Source organism: Rhododendron vialii, chromosome 13a, assembly GCF_030253575.1.
Source record: "Rhododendron vialii isolate Sample 1 chromosome 13a, ASM3025357v1".
In the NCBI taxonomy this organism is placed as follows: Eukaryota; Viridiplantae; Streptophyta; class Magnoliopsida; order Ericales; family Ericaceae; genus Rhododendron; species Rhododendron vialii.
Window position 1 is genome coordinate 11,364,067 of NC_080569.1, and position 15,602 is coordinate 11,379,668.

At 35.5% G+C, this 15,602-nt stretch overlaps 1 protein-coding gene across 1 annotated transcript; it reads left to right on the forward strand.

Annotated features, from left to right (window-relative positions):
- Nucleotides 1–11,045: 11,045 nt before the first annotated feature.
- Nucleotides 11,046–13,626, forward strand: LOC131314954 (transcription factor RAX2-like). Its single transcript, XM_058343956.1, has 3 exons — nt 11,046–11,496; nt 11,617–11,746; nt 12,595–13,626. Exons 1-3 carry the CDS (start codon nt 11,361–11,363, stop codon nt 13,451–13,453), a joined length of 1,125 nt encoding a protein of 374 aa, XP_058199939.1. The 5' UTR covers nt 11,046–11,360; the 3' UTR covers nt 13,454–13,626.
- Nucleotides 13,627–15,602: the final 1,976 nt, after the last annotated feature.

A 15,602-nucleotide genomic window follows, 5' to 3' on the forward strand; every position in this document is an offset into this window, starting at 1 on the left:
ACTTCTTGAATCTCTCTAAAACGGTACTACTCCTATGACTAACTAATGGGTAAATGTGAGACAAAAGGGGCTGATTGGAGGATGAGACTCGAGAGTAATTCGGCTACGAACCTACTTATGAATTTTTTTTTTCGGGGTTCATGAGAACTTCACCTGGGCTACGGCCCGCTGTAGTCCCTTGTATGTTCCGCCCCTTGCAATAACGTGACGTGACGAACGATTTAAATTATTCTTGGCTTAAGGATGGAGTCCACAAATGTTGACAAATTAACTGATCGGAACACAGGACTGAAAATTAAACTGAGCTAGACCCAATTTTTCTGGTCCGTGAGAGGTTATTATTTTTCTTGAATATATGTTCTACCCCAATTACAACACATCATATATCATTTTGTTCTCTCTAATTAAGCAAAATTAATCCCATAGTTTTCTCCAATTACACCACATGACTTATCGCGAAAGACGAAGAATAATTAATTCTCTCTCTAGCTGGTTCATACTGTATACCAGCCTCGGTCCAAACCCGATTCGTTGACACACTCCTCCTCACCTTCATCAATTTCAACCGGAGTTTACCAACCCAAATCGAACCCATGAGATCATGATCAGATCCTTCCACTGATTGATGGGACTCACTCCGACCACTGCAAAAAATGATACCACTAGTAACACAAGAAAAAAAAAATGCAACCACTAAAATGTTACCTAATATATTCATTAATTTCAAGAGTACAAAAACTCGCTGCGGATGATCGCCAACTTGGATGCATGATCCAACGGCTTAGAGGTGCGCAATACGGTGTTGTGCACCTTATTGCACAGCAACAACCCGAAGTCTAAAAATAGCTATGTGAAATAGGCGCTTAGTCGATCAGCAAATAGGCGCTTAATCTTGTTGTCTAAAAATAGCTATGTGTTATTTAGATGCTTAAATGCTTAAAAATGTGTTCGTTTTGGATCCCAAAATCTAATTTCTCTCTTTGCTCATGGTCTCTCATAGGTTTTTTCTTCAATTATTAATCTAATTTCCTTTTCTATCTTTTTCCACCGATTATCCAAAAAAATCTCTCAAAATCTAAACCAGACAAACTATAAATTTTCAAATCTTGAAATTTTATAATCTTGTTGTTTAATTATAATCCGGCCCTACGTTTAAGAAATTCTAGCTCTATTCCTGATCTTGGCCTTCGGGGTACCGCTAAGTGGCATATGAGTAGACAAGTCCAAATTAGGGGTCATCAACTACAACACTAAACACTCGTGCGCCTGCAATAATTGAATCGTCACCTTCCACGTGGAAGAGGTAAAGAAGTGAGGTTAGGCTACAAGTTACTTCGCCACCGTGCAAATTTGACAGGCGTCTTTTCGTGTAATTTTTTTTTTTCAAATGGAGGCGAGAGCATCGAGGCATCTCTGAGGGACACGTTTCGACCGTCGGATGGTCGTGGGGACCTTTCGGATCTCCGATGATGATTCTCCCGCCCAGTTGGCGAGAACTCGCACGCAACGTGTGACGTCAGCGGCGACAGCGAAACTCTCTTGTCCGTTGTTAAAAAAATCGAATCCCAGTCTTTGGAGAGACTGCTGCTACCTTTGACTTTGCGTTTGATGGGGTCCTCCTCCTCATTTTCCACAAACCCACCCTCCATTTTTCATTGTTTTCCTCTTTCTTACCCCCTAGCTTTTTTCAATTGGAAATTGCAAGGCGGTGGTTAAGGCATAAACTGAGTGTTTTTTTTGTTTTTTTTTCTCTCGGCGAAAATTAGCATTACTATTAGAGCATCTACTGCAGTTCCCATCCTAGGCATGCCAATTTGTATTTGGCTATTCACCAAATAGATGAAGTTTTCAATAGCCTAGGCATTTAAACTATCCACACGTATTCTATATATATAAAAAAAAATCAAAATACAATAGTCTACACTACCAATTCCTTGTTGACAACGGAGTTCACAAAGGCAAAGTAATCGAGAATTGGAGCCGGCATCGCATTAAGGTGAAAGATTCAGAGTTGGGTGGTAAAGCAGATGAGAGGAGAGAGGGAAGAAAGTGCAGCCCAGGGAGTGCTACAGTAACTCGCCAACCTTAGCGAGTTACTCTAGCTCCCCACTCATTGCTGAGGTTGATGGTGAGTCAGCTGGGTCAGTCTTCAATTTAGGGGTTTTCCTCGCCATTTTGCCTAAATTTTAGGGTTGCTTAGGTTGTTAGAGATGATCTTAATTACTAAGGTTTGGACTCAAGTTAGATGAGGGGGCGAATGTGAGGCTTACCATTGAGTTACTACTTTACTTGGGTATAAAATGAGTGTTATCATGCGTGGATCTCACATGTTCTGTGAGAATGTGTTGTAAGTGTTTGTAGCAAAGTTGATACTCCACATATGTTAACTCTAAATCTTAATTTGCTACGATGACACACAAATATTTACACATGACTCTTGCAAAATGAGAGTCCATGTTACCATTTCAAACATTTGAAAATTTTGTTTATATCTTTCAATTATAATGCTAAAAATATTCAATATGGATCTTATTTGATTGATCTCAATTAGTTTTAGTAGACAAAATGTTAAAAATGATAAAAAAAATTATAAATTGAAAGTTATAAACAAGATAAAAACAATAGAAAAAAGTAAAAGGGAACTCTCATTTAGGAACGAAGGGAGTACAAAATGATTATATTAGTAACAAAATTAGAACACGAAAAGTTATCATATTTAATTTCGAAGCTCTGCATGATAGTTTCAGTATCCATGCATTCAAAAATACCTATCTAATATGCAATTATATATGCTAACACTTATCAATTACTCATTCGGTGCATCATTGATTCTTCTCATGATTCATAACCGAAATGTTGTCCCAATTAATAATAGTAATTCAACTTGTAATGCTAATTAATGTCACACTCAAGAGCAAGTTATTTTATTGGCAAAAAATTTTCAATCTCCACTATTATAACTATGACAAGAATAATTCCAAAATAACAATTACAAATTGGCAAAACTGTACAACAATAGACAGTTGTATACCACAACTTTTTCCTCATGGGCTAGCTGCATGAACTTTTTTTCTACCTTAGCTTGCCAACCTTTGAGAAGTGAGAGCAACGCAAAGTCTAATTTCTCCTGTCTAAGAGTCAATGGGGATTATGACACTTGTCTTTTTTGTGCTCTTTTTTCCATGAAGATATTTAATATATCTAAGATCTATGGAATCCATTATATATCATAAGAATCAATTAATTTCTTTATTTATTAGTTTAGTTTTTGATACAGATCATAGGAACACCTTTTGTTATGTTTTTCTTTTTAATACAACAAGATTCGATGCTGCATGAAAGAAGACAGACAAAAAAACATTAATTAATTGACAGTAGGGTTAAGCCACTTCCTTTTGCCTGTCTTTTTCTTAATTTTTATTTATTTTTAATCCGGATAAGTTTTTGGCCACCTCAATTGCCGTTGGAGGATCACTCTCAATGTCCAGTAGGAGGGAGGGGGGCAATTAAAGCCGAGTAGCAAGAATTGATAGTATCTTGCAGGTTTCAAATCTAAGACTTAAGAATTACTGACAAGTACATAAGTTTCTGAATTGATCATCAAAATAACTAAAAGAAATATCTAGAGTTACTTGTATATCGTAAAAAAAAAAGCCTAGTAACACAATGAGTTGTACACGAAGTTGCCCAACACATGCATCTAGGAGAGATTGTCTCACCTAGGTACACCCGGTCACCAATGAGAGAAGGCCACATAGGCATATGTACAATTCGCTGTGTTACTAGTCGACCTTCATGATCCTAACCAAAAAGTATATGACCACACACTCTTACGTAAACATTTTGCACACGCTCATCTTTATGTAGGGGCTTTGCACATACTGTAACACTAGTGTTTGTCGGCCCCTACATAAAAAATATGAGTTTGTTTGCAAATATTAATTTGTGTAAAATGTGTGCGGTTGTAAAATAGTTTAGAAAACTATTATAAAGAAACCAACATATAGCTAGAGTGATTAGATAATATCAGAAAGCAACATAATACCAGAAAGCGCCAAATAGAATAACTGGAGGTAGATTTGACAACATAGATTTATATAATTCCAAGAAATCATTTGTGAATTACATATATTTAGAGTGATAAATATTAATCGTAAATGACAAATTGTTGATTACTATATTGACCATTGCAAATTTTCATGAGTACTTTTTTTTTTTTTGACAATTGTTACTGTTGAATTAGATATAATATCTAATTAATTGTCTCAAACTATTAGTACTAATCTAACTCTGACTAATTTTCCATTACAAAGTCTAGTAAATTAATTTAATGCAAGTTTCAACTACCAAAGGTCCAAAAGCATGACCGACTTTGAAAGGATAACTTGAGCTAAAAAGCTTGCAGAGATTGTCAAAAAGTACTGAGAATTATGCCTATATCTCAGAAGTTCTTTTTTTTTTTTGATCGGCAATTTATTTATTTTTATTAATCTTTGAATCTCTATCTCAGAAGGTTCCTTCCTTCATTTCTTTTTGATTATTCTAGCTGAAAAAAATTGCCAAAAACATAATGAAAAATCAATACGACAAATTAAGTGAACTTGCATGAGTTGGGTGGGATATCCCATCAATTATAAGGGGGTTAATTAAAGGGGGATAATCCATGCATGATTGCTTAATTTCTATAGTGTTCTAGTAAAGTCAACCAAAATGGTTTATATTGCATGCAGACAATCATTTGACAGATAGTGATTAAGAAGAGATCACAGTTCATGTGTTGTAGGTGGCAAGCTAGCTTACATCCAAAAAAACATCATAATTAAGCTTTAAGTACTTATACAAATCTTTGTTGCAACAACCCTAGCCTTAATTAAGCCATCTTTCAGCTCTATTTAATGACCAAATTAAGCTTTTTGTTTGGTTTTTTTTTTTTGGTACTTCAGAATATTATAAAAAATTAGTCACAACAGAGAGTTATGCAACAGATGTGCAGGCATAGTTAAAGTATTACAGCCCCAAGCGATCCCGAGTCCAGAATTCCCTAATCGGTTAATGATCACCAAAGATTTGTACAGATCAGGTCCTCTCCCATGTTTGGATTGATCGTTTCTATGGGGAAAAACGTTATCGTAAATGTTCGATAACGCTTTTCCGTAGGCGCAAAGCAACCCTCCTCTTCAATATTGTTCTCGAAAAATGTTGATGATTATTGGAGGAGATTACATGCATGGAGTATCAAAGTGAATTGTATTAGGCCACGTAGACGTTCGCATAAAATAACGTTAATAATCGACGAAACTTTTATAATCGCTTTTTATTATCTATATATATGGCTATAGTAAAATCAGACATTTTTATTTTTTTTAAGAATTTGTGGGAGGCGGTCCCCCTCCGTCGGCTGGTGGCTTGCGAAAATGTGCTTAATGACTCAATCAAGCTCATTTACCGCATAATTAACAAGAGGTGTGAGGTGATCATATCTTAATTAATACTGATTAAGAAAATTGCATGCATGTTGAACAATGATCTGTAAATTAATGAACTTGTCCCTACGTACCCCCTTAACAAGAATTTCAGACTTTTTAATTAGTTAATTAGAGCATCTTTGTCGGTATGTATACACTTAATTATAATCTATTTATTGATTAATTAGCACTATGAATCAGACATCCAAGGCCTAGCTCCCTCTCCTTTAGATGCCCACATGTGGATGCTTTTTACATTTTCCGGCTCAAAAAGATCTTTAATTTCTCAGTGAGTTTCGCGATCGGATTAATTTAAAGTCGGGGATATAATTAATAAAGTTGTTAGTCTCTCCTCCACGTATCTTGGCCTCGACTTGGTTTATGTTTTCGTAATCATTTTTGATGTGCCTTTTCCGAAATTATATTTAGTTGGTACGATATCCAAAACATTCTTATAATTTGGCGGGTGTTCCGTTCTCCTTTTTAAAGCTCTCTTTTTTCATAAGATGTTTCCAAGACGTTTTTCGGGTCCTTGAAAATCCTACCCATTCAAGAAAGAGGGAAATTGAAACGATTTCTCATTTTATGTTAAACATAGCTTCTACTTCTTCTTCTTTTTGTACTTTTGCAAGATAAAACACATTTTTGCTCATATGTAGGCATGTGTATGCAAGAAATTAAACCGGGCAACATTTACGCAAGCTTAAGTTTTTAGATGAATTTGATGCCAACGTTTCAATTTTAATAAACATTTCAACTTCCCTTTCAGGATGGTTCTATTTAATTAATTTGCTACCAATTACGAAGATAGTTAATGTATGTAACTACCAAATTAAGCAACTGAAGCATACGAATATTATAAAAATGTACAGCATGCTTGCGTGGCTGTTTAATTAGTATTCTGATTGACGAATAAGTGGAGTTGTTATCCGAAGGTCAAATTCTGTTTAACGGTTTTGGAGTAACGACATGATTTAATTTAGCGGACTTCGGGATGGTGCTGTGATGTGAGGTGCACAGTGTACCATGCTGCGCATCTCCGAGGCATCGGATCGTGAATCTGATGGCTCGGATCTCATCTCGGCAACCAACGATTGAGAGCTGTTCATTGCCGAAATGAAATCCGAGCTGTAAAATCGATGCACGATCCAATGGCTTGAAGTTGTGTAGTACGGTGCTGCGCACACCACTACACAACACCATCCCCAATTCTAGCATTGGCTGGAAAGGAGGATAAAGACTGATTTTTTTTTTTTTAATTTGAATCTGCTCAGTAAAATATTATAGCCAATCAAAGGGGAACAGTGCAAAACAAAAGTCATAGAGTAGTAATTTTCACCTCCAGTAGAAAAATCTTGGTGTAATCCTATTAAATATTTGAAAAAGCAATAGCTGGATGAGTATGAGGACAATTCACCGCCACCATCAAGGTGTTTCCAAAAAAAAAAAAAAAAACACTAAAAATTTAACGTATTTTATCATCTCGTTTTTATTAACAAAAAAATTTCAGCATTTTATTATCTCGTTAATTTTCACTAACAACAAATTTTTTTTTGCTACAGTACTAACTCTACTCATAAACTCATAAACTTATTCACTACCGGAAATAGCTTGATATTTCTTAACAATTTATTCACTACCTGAAACACCTAACAACTTCTCAACCACAAATAAAAATCTACAAATTTTTCAATATCGAAAACACCTCCTAAATTTTTGAAAATTACGTAGTTATATGTAGTACTACCTCCGTCGAAAAATATTTGTCTGGTCCATAAAATGAGAACTAAAAAATATTGTATTTCTTTCAAGAAAAAATTCAAACTTTTTTCTTAAATTAAAAAAACTCATCGATATCTACTGAATTGTTGAAACAAATTTAAATTTTTCTTGCAAAAATTGTATTATTTACGCCCTCGTTTTGCGGATCGGACAAAATTATGGGGCAGATGGAGTAATAATGTTTTGGGTGAGATTATATTTCTCATGTGCTTCCTTGTGGAATGGGAGATGCTGCCAAGAAGCTCTCTGCCGAGTGGTGCAGAGTGGCTGATCCGGCAGCTCATCTCGGCAATCGACGGCTCGGATCTTAACCGAGCAAAGGACGGTTAAGATTTGGATACACTCAGATTTTATCTAAGCCGTCCGTGCCGAGATGAAAGACCGGATCGGCCGCTTGGCAAGAAGCTGCTTGGCAGCATCCCCGGGCCCCGTTTCAGAACATCTTCTTAAAAAATAAGTACTTATGTCACATTTTCAAACTCAAAAATAATGTAAATAAAAAATAATTTTTTGAAGTTTTTTTTTGCACGGTGAGATCTTTCAAACAAAATTCATATTACATATTTTTAGATTTAATTAAGTCTTATTTTTAAGCTTAAAATTACATTTTTAAAAATAAGTACTTAAAACCCGTTCTTGAACAGGGATTGTCTGTTTGGGTATACAAATAAAGTGTCCGGACACAACTTGTTCTCTATTGGTAGAATGGTGCTACTGGTATCTGTACTAGTGTGTACAAATCTCATTTTTGTCTTGTTTTGGGTCTCAAAAAAATGATCGGAACCGATTATTTTGTTTAAAATATTTTATTTACGTCTCATGCAAAAAACAAGCTCAATCCGATATCGATTAAGACACCTACAAAACGTCCAACTTTGTCCCAGATATTAAGCTTGAATTTTAGAGCAAAGTTTGAATGTTTTGTAAATGCTCTTACCGATACCGGATTGAACTTTTTTTTTGCAGGGACCATGAGCAAAGTATTTCAAACAAAATGAGTGATTCCGATCATTTTTTTTGAGACCCAAAATGGATCCAGAAAGGAGTTTGTACTCACTGGTACAGATTTTTCATATGTACCATTAGACTTTCTGTATTGGTAAATACTTAGGTTAATTTGTCTTTATAATCGTTCGATCGGTGTGGCTAATTAACATATTCTGAAGTGCTCCTAGCATGTACGCACGCAATTAGGTCTTAAGATTAACGATATTCTTGATGAATACGGCGTACACATGCATAAGAAAAACACAAATGAAGGAGTTTTTTTTTTTTTAAATGGTTTAATTACCCCCCAAAAAAAAACTTGGTTTCTAATTTTTTCTTTTTTGAGGTTTTTTAAATTAACTTCCAAAATCTTGAATATTATATACTTGTGTAGTGCCAACTGCCAACGAACAATAGCAGTAATTTTAACCAAGAGGCTATTTTCTTTCATTTCACGAAAATAGGGAGGGTGGGCCATTGCCCCAAACTTCGGGACATGCTTGTTAATCTCGTCGTACAATTTCTCGTATCGGCCAAACATTTTGGCCCCTCCAACAACTTCATAATCCTACTTTTTCCCCTTAGGACTTCAAATAATTCTACTACAACCTCTCCATAATTTCATTACTTTAATTTAACTCAGCCGCCCCTTAAATTTCCTGCATTTCCCATTGAGCTAGTCTCATAATCTCATTACTTTTTAACTCAGACCCCACTTAGTTTGTGCAAGACTACTTTTGGGGTCACGGGATACATCGCTAACTGCGGCGTTCATATGCTCTTCGGTGCAAAAATTTAATACAAATCTTTTTTTTATTTTTTTTGACATTTCGACTGACATTCATGCTTCTACGATGCTTCTACAAGGCGGTGGTGATTCACTTTGATTGAATGGCTACGTAGCTTGATTTTGGACCATTCTTTTTAGCACACTAAATAAGGGAAACTTTAAGCTTGTTTTGGTGGTCACATGTTATAACAAACAAAAGACATACAGTCAATCAATTCAAGTAGTAGTACTTTTGTGCATGCAGCATCACATTCACCAATAATTAATGAGAAAATTTCCTCACTTAAAGTGGCTTTGGGAGTGTTAATTTGTCAAAACCCACAATATAATTGTGGTCAATCTCTCTCTCTCTCTCTTAATTTTTTCCTAATTAGGCCCCCCCCTGTTACTTTATCTCACTAGTAGTGGAAAATTGCTGTTGATGAAAATGTAGCACAGCAAAGAGGAGAGCAGCGAAATGGTTTAATTGCCTACCTATATATTGCATACAATTTGTGACAATTCAATAAAGGTACATATACATATAGCTAGCACTGATTAGTCAATCCAAAACACCTGGCCAGATGAGTCTAGGTGCCCCAGAATCCTATAAATTGACCCATCAAACATGATCAACGTGATCATGATCATTCTCATCAGTCACTGTGCCCATCCTACGTATGCCACAGAACCGGCATCTCTTAACAATGGATCTTGGACCTTCTAATTTGTTAGCAAACGTGCGTATCACTTTATATGCATGCATCTACATTTATGAAATCAAGGGATTAGATTGGCGGCTAAGACCATCTTTTACCGGTTTGATAATGATGTTCGGTTCGAGTCGGATGGTACAACCGTGAGTTCATACGTTTTTTTTCTTCTCCTTAATTCCCACACTAATTTGACGTACATATATGATTCTTTTCTATTGCACAATTATCCAACCGTGAGTTCATACGTTTTTTTGGTAAGTATGATCAATATATGTTGCCTTGTAACGTCCTACCACTCGGGGTGAGATGCATGGGGCAAGTTCCCCAAGCTCTTTGGATATTTGAAATTTTTATTCAATAGATAATGTATAAAAATTAAGCACATGGATTAAGAATACTCTACTAAGAAACAAATGATAGTATGAAGAAACTAACCAAACTCACATACAGGTAATTAGTTAGGCCCCGTTCCGCTAAGAAAATAAGTTCTTATTTTTTACCCAATAAGAACTTATGTTTCACTAACTTTTTACCTTCTTATTTCTACATTTCAAAATCTGTGTCATGGTCGCTTACATCTTTCAATTTATAATGAATTTCATGATTTTGTCAACTTTGTATAATGGAACTAATTGAGAGGAGTACCAAACAAGATTCATAATGCATATTTTTTGAGATACATGTTAAAAGATTTAAGCAATCAAAAATAGGCACACCGAATAAGTAGAAACTCTCTTAACGGAACAAGAGTTCTTATTTCCTCTTCCAAAATTGTAAAATATTGAATAAGAAGGCTTAGTGGAACGATAACTTAGTCACAAGTAATTAAATTATCCATATCTCGATACATCTCGGAACTAAAACAATATTTTTGGTTTACCTATTCTCACAGTAGCAAAGTCCTAATTTTAACTATGTAGTACGTCCCTAAGCTTATAGCTAGTTTGGAAAATGTCACAATTAATTCTGATACCCATAGCCATCAAATTGTTTGATTTTTCTACTAAGAGAAAAACTTCTTTACGGAGCAAACCCGGGAAAAAAAAAGTTTACGGCGCTCAATTACGCGCGTTCAAAAGTGTTTTAGATGGCCCAAATTGAAAATCAATTTTGACCAGTAAGAATTAATTGTTATCGGTCAAAATTGAAAAACATATATCAACCATTGATTGCATAAATGAACGGCCGAGATCGTACGGAGCCATGAATAAGTTATTCCGCCGTGAATAAATTTCTCTCTTCCGCAAATACTCAAGACTTTGTATTGTAGAAGGAAGAGACTGGGTAAGGTTGGATATAGGCAGGGTTTCAATCACTCGAGAGATAGAAACTTCTAAATCCATGCATCAGCTACTTATTAGTATTATTCAGCAAAAAAAGGAGTTGGAGAGACTGATCAAAGAGAGGCCAATCATTTTGACATTTTTGTCTTTGTCTCTTAAGACAATAATTTAAGATTTAGTTTTGTTTTTCATTATCGATCCCAAGTTTCCAACCCCAAAAAGTCTCTCAATAAAAGGGCACTTTGGAAGCCTATATACCACCACACCCACCATCACCCAAGTCCCATTTAAATAGAGCCAAACACCAGATCCAACAAAAACACAACCCTCTAGAGAGAGAGAGAGAGAGAGAGAGAGAATGGGGAGGGCTCCTTGTTGTGATAAGGCAAATGTGAAGAAAGGGCCATGGGCGCCAGAAGAAGACTTGAAGCTTAAAGAGTTCATAGACAAATATGGGACTGGTGGAAACTGGATTGCTCTCCCTCAAAAAGCTGGTAAAGATCACCTTACTTGTAATTCAACAAAAATGTATAAGCTATATTCATTGTTTTTCAGAATATCATTAACGAATTTTCTCTCTCTCTCTCTCTCTCTCTCTCTCTCTCTGAGATCAGGTCTAAAGAGATGTGGAAAGAGCTGCAGGTTGAGATGGCTGAACTATCTGAGGCCTAACATAAAACATGGTGAATTTTCTGAGGAAGAAGATAGGATTATCTGCACCTTGTTTGCTAGCATTGGAAGCAGGTAATTACTCTACTCCATCCTGCTAGATTCCTCTTTAAGCTTTCTTTTTTTTTTTCCTTTTGGCTGTTCCTGGAATCTACACACATGGAAGACCTATATATGCTCATTTGATCACTCACGTATAATAGATCTGTCCATGATTTTTCCCCACTTTTTAAACTTAGTTATTGCTTTTACATAATGATTAATAAGACCTATGTTCTGATGTCTGAAAGTTTATGATGTTTCTCCAGAAATAGTAAAAGAAGCCGAGTTAGTGAGAAACATTTGACTACTTTTACATAATTATCATCTATTGTGATAATGACTGAATACTGATGTTACCATTCAACACAATGAGAGAGAGAGAGAGAGAGAGAGAGAGAGAGAGAGAGTAGCTTGTTTCAAGATTCTGCTAAATTTGGGTTCATGGTGTTTTCCCTCTTTATTTAGTTTTAGTTAATTATTACTTCTGATTTCTGAATGTGTATCATGTCGCTCAGAAAATAGTAAAAAAGAGAGGGGACAAATTCACAATTTCACACTCACACACAAAGAGATAGAGAAAAATTTGGTATTTTTACTTTATTACTCCTACCATCTCTTGTAATCATGACTGAATATTGATGTTACCACACAAAAATGGCATTAAAGAACACGAGAGAGAGAGAGAGAGAGATAGATTGGACATAGTTTGTTACAAGATTCTGATAAATTTGGACAATTCTGGTGCATGGAAGCCAAGTTGAGATCCAAAACCAGAAACCCATTTCCAGGTGTTAAGAACTTAATTAAAAGAGAAACTCAGAGGTCTTTTGTCTTTGATCTTCTTGTTGAACTTATTAATTCATCCAATCAATTTATGGCAGGTGGTCAATTATAGCAGCTCAGTTACCGGGCAGAACCGACAACGACATCAAGAACTACTGGAACACCAAGCTCAAGAAGAAGCTTATGATCGGAAACATGGCTCTTAACAATAATCCACTAAACCACAAAAAATTACCACCATACCCTCCACCACCACAACTTCCCTCATTCTACAATTACAGCCCATTGATCAAGTCTCTCAGTTGCCTTGAAACTTCATTCATCCCACCACCTAACCCTATTTTCCACCACCACAGCAGCTATGATAATTACGATTTTACCCCTTCTTCTGTACCAACATCAAATGGCTCCTCTCTCAATCTTCAACCCCAAGAGAGCTTTTTGTTCAATGCCATGCAACAGCACTATTACCCACCATTGAAAGAAGGGTTCTTGGTGTTCGGATCAGGAGATCAAGCTAGTTGTTCATCTAATAACTCTGATGGAAGCTGCAGTCAAATTAGCAGCCATGGAAAAGGTCAGATCAAGCAAGAGGAAAATATGGGTCTTTTGGGTTTGGAAGAGAACCAAAGGTTCATTGTTGACTATGGCAACAACAATGGAGGTGATCCAAATGAAAACCACATGTTCCCTACTACTACTCCTACTACTACTACTACTACTACTACAGCATGGAGTACAGATGATCATCAGAAGTACACGACTACAAAAGGGTATTTTGGGAACAGTGGTGGTATGAGTCCATTGGAGTATGGACTGGAGCAAGTTAAACAGCTGATTACCAACAATAGCAGTAGCAGCTTCTTGTTTAATGATGAGAACAAGACAGCTGAGGAAGAAGAAGAAGAAGAAGCAGAAGGAGAAGAAGGAGAAAATACCATGTACTACTACTACTGATCATCTTTATGATATTATTAACTGACTGTGTTGTAAGTACAAAATCAGAAGGAAGGTTTGAATGGGCATGGTGTGAGGAGGAGGGGAAGGAGATTTTTCAGATATGACTTTTGTTCAGTTTCTGGGGTTTTGTGTTTTCTGATGGATATTGAAAAGAAAAACATTTCTTCTTCTTCTTTTTTCTCTCTCTCTCTCTCTCTCTCTCTCTCTCTCTCTCTCTTTATATCTTTGTGTTGATACTTGATAGTACTACTTGGGGAAGGTTTTTCTTTTTGTGCATTTCTTTTTGTGTATAGACTGTACGGTTTTCAAATTCAGAGTTCAGAAATAAATGTCACATGAATACTAGAGGAGAAGTCTATTGTCTTTCCAAAAGTAAAGATAATCATCAACCATTTCACTGTTTGTTTGCTTGTTTTAAGGGTGTTGTCAAGAATGGTCAACTAGCCAGGCAATGATGATCAGGTAAAGAGATTGTCAAAATAATGGATATGAAGAAACTTTTTCCAATTACGTATTGTGTAATGCCAATAACATCCTGGACTATTGTCAAAGTTTAATTAAAAAGTGCATTAAAATATGTGAAAAATACATAAAAGTGTGCAAATGTATTGAAAAGCGTAACAGTATTTCAAATTGGTATTTTTTTTAAGCTTATCGACAACCCGTCGATCAGTAGAAGGAACCTTACTTATATCGAGCTGGTGTGGATTTGAGAGTGTGAAATTTGGAGATTTTTTTGTGAATACAAGGCATGCAATTAATTCTTTTCTAGCTCTGGTCTTTTAGACTCCGTTTATTTCTCAAGAATTTGGTGCATAAAAATTACTTTTGAAGAAATTTTAGAAAGGTAAAACATAGGAAATGTATTTTGTCTAATGGTTACACTTAATACAAAATTGTAATAAACAAGTAAAATATTGTAAGTTAATTGTGTGGAGACTAGTATAAAATTAGAATTCCTCAAAAAAAAAAAAATGCTAATCCCAAATAAGTTTTGGGGAAAAAAATCCGAGTGAAAAATTTGTAACAACTTGGCCAGTTGACATGTTTAACCGTTAGCCTAACTACGTGGCTGAACATGTTAACATCAAGTTATACAGTAGTTGATCGAAATCACTTATATACCATTTCTATTTTTCACATCGTAGGCGACGTGGGACTATGGCCTATTATGGGGTCTCACAAAATTAAAGGCTGCTGATTAAACAAGTATCAATGCAGACAAATTAACAACTCTTGTATTTGTATTTTCTTCCTCTGCAACTGAATGGGGCTTTATTACTCTTTTTGGATCATCTATAACTAACTTATCAACCTAGTTGCGATGTCAGGTTTTTCTCATAAGGATGCCGTTTATACTTGTATCCCTTTCAATCGTTGTACCTATTTCAATGATTAAATTTTTTCTCCGATCAAAAAAAAAAAAAAAAACTGGATATAAATAGAGAAACAAACATATAATTTAGTCGAAAAACAGTGGTTTTAATAGCCTTGAGCCAAAAAGCTAATCGAATCGCTTGGTCTTATTCAAAATGGTCGGCCAGAGGGGGCGGGGGGGTTGGAAATTGTTATAAGGGAGAGCCAACGAAATAATGTTATAAAAAGCTTTGGATTTTTAGGGGTGGCTCAGGCTTTGAAAATGAAGACAGAAGAAGGAAATAAAAAATCTCATCAGTCCTCCACAAACAAGTTTAATTAATTAAAAATAAAAACCCCAGGATTACTATATGGTTTATAAGTTGAAGAACAGGCATCAACTTGTTGTATGTGAAAAGCCTATTTTAGTCATTTTTTTAAAAGTAAAAATCTTAAATTCAATAATCTTTTTTAATATATACATTTAATTAATAATTAAGCACTAATTAATATAAGATTATATAATTCGGACGCCTATCGCGGCATGAAGGAATGGGTCACAGCTAATGGGCCCATTTTGATTGGGACTTGGCAGTAGCAATGGTTTGATCAATTGACCATTGTTGTTTCTATTATAAAACTGTGGAATGGGGCCCCACCAGCAAAAATAAATATTAAATACAATGGGTCCCAAACAGAGTTGACCCTTGTTTATCACAATCAGATTAGGTAGGCTAAGACCCCGTTCCAGAAACCTTCTTAAAAAATAAGCAGCTTATTTCACATTTTC

What these genes read in the sequence shown, in the direction of transcription:
- LOC131314954 (XM_058343956.1), top strand. Translation starts at nt 11,361, where the DNA reads ATGGGGAGGGCTCCTTGTTGTGATAAGGCAAATGTGAAGAAAGGGCCA. An exon ending in TGCTCTCCCTCAAAAAGCTG is followed by an intron (nt 11,497 to 11,616) that starts GTAAAGATCACC and finishes CTCTGAGATCAG; the next exon opens with GTCTAAAGAGATGTGGAAAG. An exon ending in TTTGCTAGCATTGGAAGCAG is followed by an intron (nt 11,747 to 12,594) that starts GTAATTACTCTA and finishes AATTTATGGCAG; the next exon opens with GTGGTCAATTATAGCAGCTC.